This window comes from Otolemur garnettii, unplaced genomic scaffold (assembly GCF_000181295.1).
Source record: "Otolemur garnettii isolate 467f Iridium unplaced genomic scaffold, OtoGar3 scaffold00105, whole genome shotgun sequence".
NCBI classification, from domain to species: domain Eukaryota; kingdom Metazoa; phylum Chordata; class Mammalia; order Primates; family Galagidae; genus Otolemur; species Otolemur garnettii.
Genome location: NW_003852500.1, coordinates 1,966,087 through 1,975,576, shown reverse-complemented (window position 1 = coordinate 1,975,576; position 9,490 = coordinate 1,966,087). Strand labels below are relative to the sequence as shown.

General features: G+C 45.2%; 1 protein-coding gene and 1 long non-coding RNA gene across 2 annotated transcripts in view; one reads left to right on the top strand and one right to left on the bottom strand.

Moving 5' to 3' along the window:
• Nucleotides 1–4,197, top strand: part of SLC35E1 (solute carrier family 35 member E1) — a 17,315-nt gene extending 13,118 nt beyond the window's left edge. The window contains exons 5-6 of the mRNA XM_012809453.2: nucleotides 2,441–2,686; nucleotides 3,121–4,197. Of these exons, the coding sequence (XP_012664907.1) occupies nucleotides 2,441–2,686; nucleotides 3,121–3,351 (477 nt within the window). The 3' untranslated portion in view covers nucleotides 3,352–4,197. The remainder of the gene's footprint in view (nucleotides 1–2,440; nucleotides 2,687–3,120) is intronic.
• A 3,023-nt stretch (nucleotides 4,198–7,220) lies between these two features.
• On the bottom strand, nucleotides 7,221–8,949 carry LOC111727425. Its single transcript, XR_002774978.1, has 3 exons — nucleotides 8,391–8,949; nucleotides 8,269–8,272; nucleotides 7,221–7,587 (listed from the first exon to the last, which is right to left on the bottom strand). It is a non-coding gene; the product is annotated as an uncharacterized LOC111727425 (long non-coding RNA).
• Nucleotides 8,950–9,490: the final 541 nt, after the last annotated feature.

Below are 9,490 nucleotides of genomic sequence, written 5' to 3'. Positions count from 1 at the left end.
AAAAAAAAAAAAAAAGTACCACCTCTAAGCCAGGTGTGGTGGCTTATACCTATAACCCTAGCACTCTGGAATGCCAAGGCAGGAGGATCACTTGAAACCAGGAGTTTAAGACCAACCTGACAAGACCCTTTCTCTACTAAAAATAGAAAAATTAACCAGGTGCAGAAGTAGCATGTACTTGTAGTCCCAGCTACTCTGGAGACTGAGGCAGAGGATCACTTGAGCTCAGCAGTGAGTAATGATGAAGTCACTACCCTCCAGACTGGGTGACAAAGTGAAACTATGTCTCAAAAAAACAAAAAAATATCAGCTCGGCACCCATAGCACTTGGTTACAGCCCTGAAGGTGGCAGATTTGAACTTGGCCAGACCAGCTAACCAAAAATGACAACTGCAACAAAAAATAGCCGGGTGTTGTGGCAGGCGCCTATAGTCACAGCTACTTAGGAGGCTGAGGCAAGATAATTGCTTGAGCCTAAGAGTTTGAGGTTGCTGTGAGCTGTAACGCCCCGGAACTCTACCGAGGGTGACATAATGGGACTCTGTCTCAAAAAAAAAAAAAAAAAAAAGTACCAATTCTTGTCCTGCACAGTAACTTGGATGGATGACAAAGACACTTTACTGAGTCAAAGAAGCCTATCCCAGAAAGTCTCATGCTATGTGATTGCATTTATATGACAGTTTCCAAAAGATAAACTTACTATGATGGAGAATATCAATGGTTATCAGCTTTAGGGGAAAGAAGGGGATTAGTACAAAGGAGAACCCTAAGGGAGTGTTTTGTCATGGTGGATCCCTGTTGCTGTGATATTACATAGATCATTACATGTGTTGAAATGCTGCTTGAAACTGAGTACCTTAAGGAAAAAAGAGGCAATTTTATTGTGTGTCTATTTTTTTAGCTAGATTAGCTAGGTTCCTTTCTCAGAAAATCAGTGTCTGTGCAAGCTGAAAGAAAATATCTTAGACATCAATATTGGTCACCATAGAGAGGGACTCCTGGGGGAACAGGCCAGCTAGCCATGAAAGCATCTGGTGGGCTTATGTGACTTAGAGGGGCTGTTGTACTCCTATGAGGGTTTATAGCGTGGGTGGACAGACGTGGATTTGGAAGTTCAAGTTTTGATTTAGTTGACTTTCAGCAGGTTGCCTAAGCAAGTCTTCCTCACCTTTGAGAGGATTGTGTGATCCTTCCTTCATAGGGAGGTTTTTTTTTTTTTTTTTTTTTTGAGACAGAGCCTCAAGCTGTCCCCCTGGGTAGAGTGCCGTGGCATTACAGCTCACAGCAACCTCCAACTCCTGGGCTCAAGCGAGTCTCCTGCCTCCGCCTCCCAAGTAGCTGGGACCACAGGTGCCCGCCACAACGCCTGGCTATTTTTTGGTTGCAGCCGTCATTGTTGTTTGGCGGGTCCGGGCTGGGGATTCGAACCCGCCACCTTAGGTGTACGTGGCTGGCGCCTTAGCCCGTTGAGCTATAGGCGCCGAGCCTTTCATAGGGAGTTTTAAAGAGGAAATCAGGCAGTTGTCCTATGACAGCTCCTATCTCCTGGTAGGGCCACCAATCATCATCATCCTTGGGAGAGCCAACTGTGTCCTGTGGCCAAGGCCTGTGTGCTCTGGGAATTAACCTACAAAGAATAGGAGACACTGAGATGCTGGGACTTTGCTGTCTGGACCAAGCCACTCCCAGTGTTAAGGCTGCTCTGCGGTGGAACACAAGGATGTCCCAGGATTCCTGCCTGGGTCACAGACACTGGGGAGACAGAAAGCCTAGGGCTGTCCTCAGCTGGTATGCCCTCTCCAGAGATTATGCCAGCCTGACATCCCTGCCTTTGGCAGCATCTTGGTTTTTCAGCAAGGAGGAGGGGATCAAGGTGAGATTGAGCAGGAGGATCATGTGCCTTCTGTTGTCCATCCCTGAGTAGATGTTCATAAATATTCAGCAGCTGGGCTGATTTAGGGCAGCACTTACCTGCTTCTCACCTGTCTATCCTGGGACCAGCCTAGGCTCTCCCAGGGGTTGGGGGGGCAGTTACTCTGGTCCAGATATCTGCTAGTTGTGACTTCTTGACTTCTGGACCCCCTCAGAGTGGCCTTATATTACTAGGGTCTTCACACACTTCGGGGCCACTTTCCCAAGACCTCCCATCCATTCACTGTCCAGGGTCAAAGGAAAGCATTGGTTCATGTCTTGCTCTATGCCCTGTGGACATCTGGCTTCACCTCTCTAAGCCTGCACTTCCTCAGCAGGAAATGGTAGGTGATTGTTGTGCCACCCAATGTTGTCAATGTCAGAGGTCATGCACACAACACACCTGGGCTTGCTGCCTGCTGACTATGAGCCCCAGTGAGCCCCTGTGTCCCCTAAACAACCCTGCCAGGTGGAGATTAGGGAGGATACTATCTACTGAAGTGCTGTCCTTGCTCTCTGGTCTCTGCAGACCTACATCTCCCAGTGGCCCTGGACACTCCTGCTCCTGGCTGTCAGTGGCTTCTGTAATTTTGCCCAGAATGTCATTGCCTTTAGCATCCTCAACCTCATCAGCCCCCTTAGCTACTCGGTCGCCAATGCCACCAAGAGAATCATGGTCATCACAGTGTCCCTGATCATGCTGCGCAACCCGGTCACAAGCACCAACGTTCTAGGCATGATGACAGCTATCCTGGGGGTCTTCCTGTACAACAAGGTAAGCTTGCAGGGGGTGGAGGCTGTTCTTGTAATACCTGGAGAGTTGGGAAAGGAAGGTCTTCTTGGGAGCCAGAAGCTGGGGCTCTAGTTGCCACCATTGCCACTGACTACTCTGGCCCTGGTTGTCTTTTTTTTGCATGGAAGACCTTGCATCACTCCAGCTGTGTCTCTCAGGTCTACTGAGGCTTGGGTGGGGATTCCTCTCCCTCCTCTTGAAGGCTCTGTGTAGTCCAGTTTTATAAGTACGTGGAATCCAGCAGGAGGATTTGCCTTCAGAATCCCACCTGTATTTCCTGGCCTAGTCCATTAATACTTGCCAGCCCTACTTGAGCCTTTTGTCAGCCTTGAAGCCTGTTTGGCTTTGAATCGTGAGCTCCCCCTGTTCTCCAAGTGTGTTCTGGCAAGTGTTTCATTGCTGTCTTTCCCATGCAGACCAAGTATGATGCAAACCAGCAAGCGAAGAAGCACCTCCTCCCTGTCACAGCAGCAGACCTGAGCAGCAAGGAGCGTCACCGGAACCCACTAGAGAAGCCCCACAATGGCCTCCTCTTCCCCCAGCATGGGGGCTATCAATATGGCCACAACAACATCTTAACAGATCACTTCCAGTACAGCCGGCAGAGCTACCCAAACTCGTACAGTTTGAACCGTTATGATGTATAGAGTCCAGAGGACAGGACAAGATGGTTCTGTGACTCCTTCCCCAAGCCCCAACAGTATCAGAAACTTCTGACAACTAGTGAATGTACAGCCCAGCCGAGGGGATGGTGCAGAACCTTGTAACATCAGAAGATCTTGGGCTTCCCAGCCCCCCCGGGAGCAACAGAAAGTTGGGCCTGCAGTATGGACAGCCATAGGCTCTGGGCAGAGGCAAATCTAAGTGAAGACCAGTATTTTACACTTTCTTACTGGAGTCTGTCAGGTTGTGTCCCTGTGGAGATCTTGGCCAAGTAGTACCAATTCAGTGTGGAATTATTCCCCAAGCAGTGTACTTCAGAGCTCTTGTTCTGCTTTACAGATGACATTCACGGTCCTCCAAAAGTGCCATCACTGTGGAGATGACCATGGAGCTGACAAGAGGTGGTTTCTGGGGGCAAGGGGTGTCAGGGAGTGGATCAAAAGGGAGTGCTTACGTGTGACACGGGCATCAAGTGGACAAGGAGCCTATATGGGTCACTTAGAACATCTCCAGCATCAAAGGTGGATCCAGTTTCCCAGCCATCCTCATGACCATTTGCAATTCCTGGCAGATGTTCCAAAGTGAAAAGCTATTGCAATTAATGTTCGATTTCCTAGATCCTGATTCGTTCTCTAACCTGTGAGTTGGAATTGGTGTCCACCTAGACCCAGAGGGAAGGGAAACTGCTCCCTTTCCTTTGCCTTTTTCTAACAGAGCAGGGCACTGCTTCTCTTAGTGAGAAGAATCAGTCTTCAAGAAATCACATTCAAGGCTGTGTGCAATGGCTCACTCCTATAATCCCAGCACTCTGGGAGGCCGAGGTGGGTGGATTGCCTGAACTCACAAGTTCTAGACCAGCCTGAGTCAGAGTGAGACCTCATCTCTAAAAATAGCTGGGCATTGAGGCAGGCATCTGTAGTCCCAGCTACTGGGGAGGCTGAGGCAAGAGAATCGCCTAAGCCCAAGAGTTTGAGGTTGCTGTGAGCTGTGACGCCATGATACTCTACTGAGGGTGACAAAGTGAGACTCTGTCTCAAAAAGAAAATAAAAAAAAGAAATCACATTCAATATTTCAAGCTCTACTTCTGTAGCACTTCTTTTTTCAGATGAGTCTTCACTGATTCTTCATGGGTAGGATGTTTTGTAGGGAGATCTTAATTTTATGATGATCTCAAATTTTTCTAAGGGATATTTTGTAGTTGTGTGTGTTTATGTCTTGATCCCCATTAGGGGATGACACATGAGGACTGGCTTATGGGTCAGAAATGGTTTTGTTTCTAAATGTTTAAAAACATGAAAAGTTCCTACTGGTGATGCCTGACACATTTTACTATTTCGTAGGAAGCAATGAAGTGTGTTTTTGTGTGTATGTGTTTTTTGTTTAAGGGACAGGGTCTCACTCTGTTGCCTAGGTTGGAGTGCAGTGGTGTCATCATAGCTCACTGTAACTTCTTTTATTTTTTTGAAGTTTTTGGCCGGGGCTAGGTTTGAACCCACCACCTCTGGTATATGGGGCCAGCGCTGTACTTCTTGGAGCCACAGGCGCCACCCAACTCAATGTAACTTCTGACTCTTGGCCTCAAGCAGTCCTCCAACCTCAGCCTCCCAGAGTGCTGGGATTACTGGCATGAGCCACTGTGCCTGGCCACAGTGAAGTGTTTTGAAGCTCCGATCTCAATGATACAATTGCTGAAAATGGAATGAATCAAGAATATTATCTCAAATTTTTTTAAGAAGCAGGGTCTCATTTTGCGCCGCCCAGGCTAGAGTGCAATGGCATGATGACAGCTCACTCTTGGATGCTCAAAAGATCCTCCTGCCTCAGCTTCTCAAGTAGCTGGGACTATGAGTGTGCACCATCACACTTTGCTAATTTTTAAAAATTACTTTGCAGAGATGGGGTCTCACTATGTTGCCCAGACTGGTGTCAACCTCCTGGGCTCTAGCTATTCTCCTGCCTCAGCCTTCCAAAGTGCTAGGATTATGGGCATGACCTTTTTTTTTTTTTTAAATCAATAGAAGTGCTAGCCAGTTATTGCATTATAAACAAGAACACAGTGTTTGGATTCCATGACATGTTTTTATGTTTATGTTAGGATCTCAATCATGTCACCAAGTTAATGCCAAATCAGATTCTCCAGTCAAGAATAAGTTCAAGTTTTGGCAGAATCCTATCAGGAAAATCATAGGCATTATAGGCTCCCAGCAGGTAACCTTCTGCACCAAGGTCCAGTTTGTGGTCTCCGGTCTTTTCTGCCTTCCTAAAAGGCAGAAGGGGACCACTGGCATGACTTGTGAGGTCTTTGGTGATGGCTACCTTCTTTCTTCAGCACTGTGCCCATCTCTCCCCAATACTTGGGGAGTAAGCAGCAGATGGGACAGTGATTTGCCCTTTATAGCCTAGTGGGTGTTCCCTTGTTCAGAGGAAGTAATGCAGCTTATGCACTTGATTTTTTTTTTTTTGCTTTGACTGAACTTTTGTATTTAAGGTGTTAAGTTTTGTCACCTTACGAATGGACTGCCCCTGGAGAGGTCACTGGTTCCCCTGCTTGCCTATGAATTTACCAACTGCTAGCCTCAGGAGAGTCCTTGTTTGTTTTCTTGTGTGCTTGCTTTATAAACACCTGGCTCCCAGGTTTTGAAACAATTGCTGTGTAAAGTGGGAAGAGGCAATACTGAAGGGTGTTATTCGTGAAAAATTTGCTATGTGCCTTCACCAGAGGCAGTAGGGTCTGCAGTTGAATTTTTCTCAACAAATGGGGATAATTTTGCAGTGCAAAGATATTACAGTAGTTATCTATAGATTACAATACTTGATTCCTTGAACATATAATTGAACTCCAAAATGAATTATGCCTCTGTCTGGGTTTAATGAAATTTCTGATGTTGCTAGAATTTGTAAATGAATTTGTTTTCCTTTTCCAATGCAAGATCTGCTGGAGAAGGGAAATGACTGTCTGGTTTTATTATGGTTTATAAATTAATAAATGGATGTTTAATTCTGTACACAAATCTACAGCCGTACATATACTGGAATGAATGAGACAATCATATTAGCTAAATCTCATCAAATCAAAAAAACAAAGGCGTCATTTTTGAGACTTGAAGGTTCAGAGTTGATGGCTGGTTTTCCCAGCCACTTGGTACCCTGGCCCCAGTCCTACGTTGGCTCTGTTCCTCCCTTCCTCACTGCTGGGATCAGTGGTAGTGGATTTAGCTTACCCATCCATGGTGTGGTCTGGTCTGTGACACCAACTCTAACCTAACTCCTTCATTTTACAGAAGGAGACATTGTGGCTCAGAGGGCATTAAATAGTGTTTGTTCACTATCATTGAGACTCAGTGTGGAATTTTTAAGCACCTTAAGTCATTCTTTAAAGGGAACATGAAAACCCCATTGCAAAGGAGACCAGACAAATGTGTTCAAGTAAAAATGCACTGGAAGTTTCTGGATTTTGCGGCTGGGCCTACATCACACAATAGCCCATCCTTTATTATTGCTGAGGCATAACCAGACCAAAATACCTTAAGGCCTAACAGCCTGAAGGACACAGGACATTATTGAAAGACCAGAATATTGTTAGACTTTTCTATTTGTCACCTGTTTTTAAGACTTAGATGCTATAGACTTTTGTGGGAATGGCACTGTATATGTACACTAATAGCATTTGCCAAAAATAAATAATGGTCCCTAGGGATTCAAGATTGGTCCCAATTTGTCAGTGAGGAACTCTTTTTGAGTGACCCTGTCTTTAGTGGGCTCAGCAACAAAATGTAGAAGAGGCAGAAAGAACAACTGCCCTGGTAGTCATGTCCAGATGTATTGTAACCATTTTTTTTGAGCCAAAAATTAGGTCACGTGATTTTAGACTAAAAATAAAATCATGCCTTTATTGAATAGAATAATGTAGGAAATCCAGGAATGTTGTAGAACCTATGCTCATGAAACCATTTTTGGGTAATAATGGCTGAGACTGAGTACCTACCACATGCTGATGCAGTAGTGAGCTTTTCATGCACAATCTTTATAATCTTTGCATGAGGTTTTATTAGCCTCATTTTATAGGTGGAATACACGGGCCAACGGAGCCAAGTCATTTGGGGTCAAACAACTTAAGTCTTGACTCCAAAGCCCATTTCCCCCCGTATTACTCAACCATTCCCAACAGAATTTTCTTAAAAACACAGTTGGTGAAAGGGGTCAATTTCTACTCCAACAACTGCCCATCTCAAGTCATAATCCTTTTGTTGCAGTTGTCGTTTAGCTGGCCCTGGCCAGGTTTGAACCCACCAGCCTTGGTGTATGTGACTGGCACCATAACCACTGTGGTACGGGTACCAAGCCTAAGTCATAATCTTTTTGGTTCAGCAATTCACCAAGCACTTAATTGTGCCAAGTGATAAGAAACAGGTATATAAGCCTCCTACCCTCAAAGCACTCTATAGATGTGTGACTAAGTATATGGTACTATACTGGAGATATGTAAAGAATGCTTAGAAAGCACAGAGCACTAATTTGGGGGGCATATAGGAATGTTTATTTGACTTGCATTAATAAACCCAGGTTATCAGAACCCAAGAGGGAGATAACGTCAGCCCTACGTACACAGTGGGAAATGAGGCCTGGTGTGGTGGCTCATGCCTATAATCTTAGCACTCTATGAGGCCTAGGTGGGAGGATCCCTTAAGCTCAGGAGTTTGAGACCAGAGTGGAAAATGAAAGCAGAGAAGTGACGTTTGACCCACAGAATAGGCCCTGGAACCCGTTAAGAGTCTGTCTCCAAGCCCAGGGTCTTCTGTCCTGCATTAGCAGCCATGATGGAGTGAGCTGGGTCCTCCCTCTCACCTTTGTCATGTACTCCTAAGAGGAGAGTGATCAAAAGTGCAGCCTTTCACTTCACTTGCCTGGGCCTCACTGCTGGCCAGACCCTAAAGCCCTTATATCTGGACCACTCAAGTGGCTTTGCATTCTACTTCTGTAATTAAAACTGGGTTTCAAGGCTCTGCCCTGGGGCAGGGTCACTGATGTTTAGCAAGAGGTCACAGCCTGTTCTGCTTAGAGATGGCCAAGTTGAAACCCAAGCCAGACACCAAAGTCCTGATGCTCCCTCAGGTATGTCCTCTCCAAGAGACTGGAATACTGTTTGCCTTCCCTAGGCGCCATCTTTGTGACCACAAGTTTGCTGATGACATGTAGACACAAGGAATATTCACAAGGAATAGGCCCAAGGAATATTCTTTGCTCCTAGACAGAAGCGCCCTGCAATGTCCCCCAGACTCAGCCTATTCCCAGAGCAGGGCAGGCCCATTACTGTTCCCAAATTGTTCTTCCTGTCTGTCATGGCTTCAGCTAGCTGACCACACATGGATCAGTAACTGTAAGAGGCCAGGTTACAGTCACACCAAGCTTTGGCTTTATTGGGGCTATCAGTCTGCCTAGATTTCCTTATTCACCCGGTACATTTTAAATAACTTACTACTGATTTTGTTTAAGTTTGAAACACATTATAACAAAAAATTACACTATGCAAATGTCAAAAAGACTGAGGTAGATGCCTATACAGAAAATAATGTCCAAAATACTATTGATACATACACATACTTATGAATACACAACTTATACAAGTGACTATGAAAGTTTTGAGATACACAAAAATCAAATATAAAATTTTGTGTATTTTCTCAAAATAATTGCTCCAATATACTATGCACTTCTGCGTTCTTATAAACCATTTTTGTAAACTCATTTTCTTCAAATGCTATAAGCTCATTTCCATTTAGGTATGAATAGTTTCTTCAGAGCTGAAGAAGCTTCTGCACACGAGATTTTTTTTACTGTAGGGAACAAGAAATAACCACATGAGGCCAAGTGAGGAGTATAGGGTGGATAAACCCTAAGTTTAACCTCTGTGGACTCGAAGAACTGAATGGCAATGTTGGCTGTGTGGGCAGATGCACTATCATGGTGCAAGGTGGTCCCCCACAGTCTGTCCTTGGCAGCCATTCCTGAAACGTCCTCAAAACTTTTGATAGGCACACTGTTGTGTACCACTGAGCAGTGACAATCCTTTGTTCCTCTGGAGGAACAGTTGCAACGTGACTGCTTTTGGAGAAAAAAGTTGC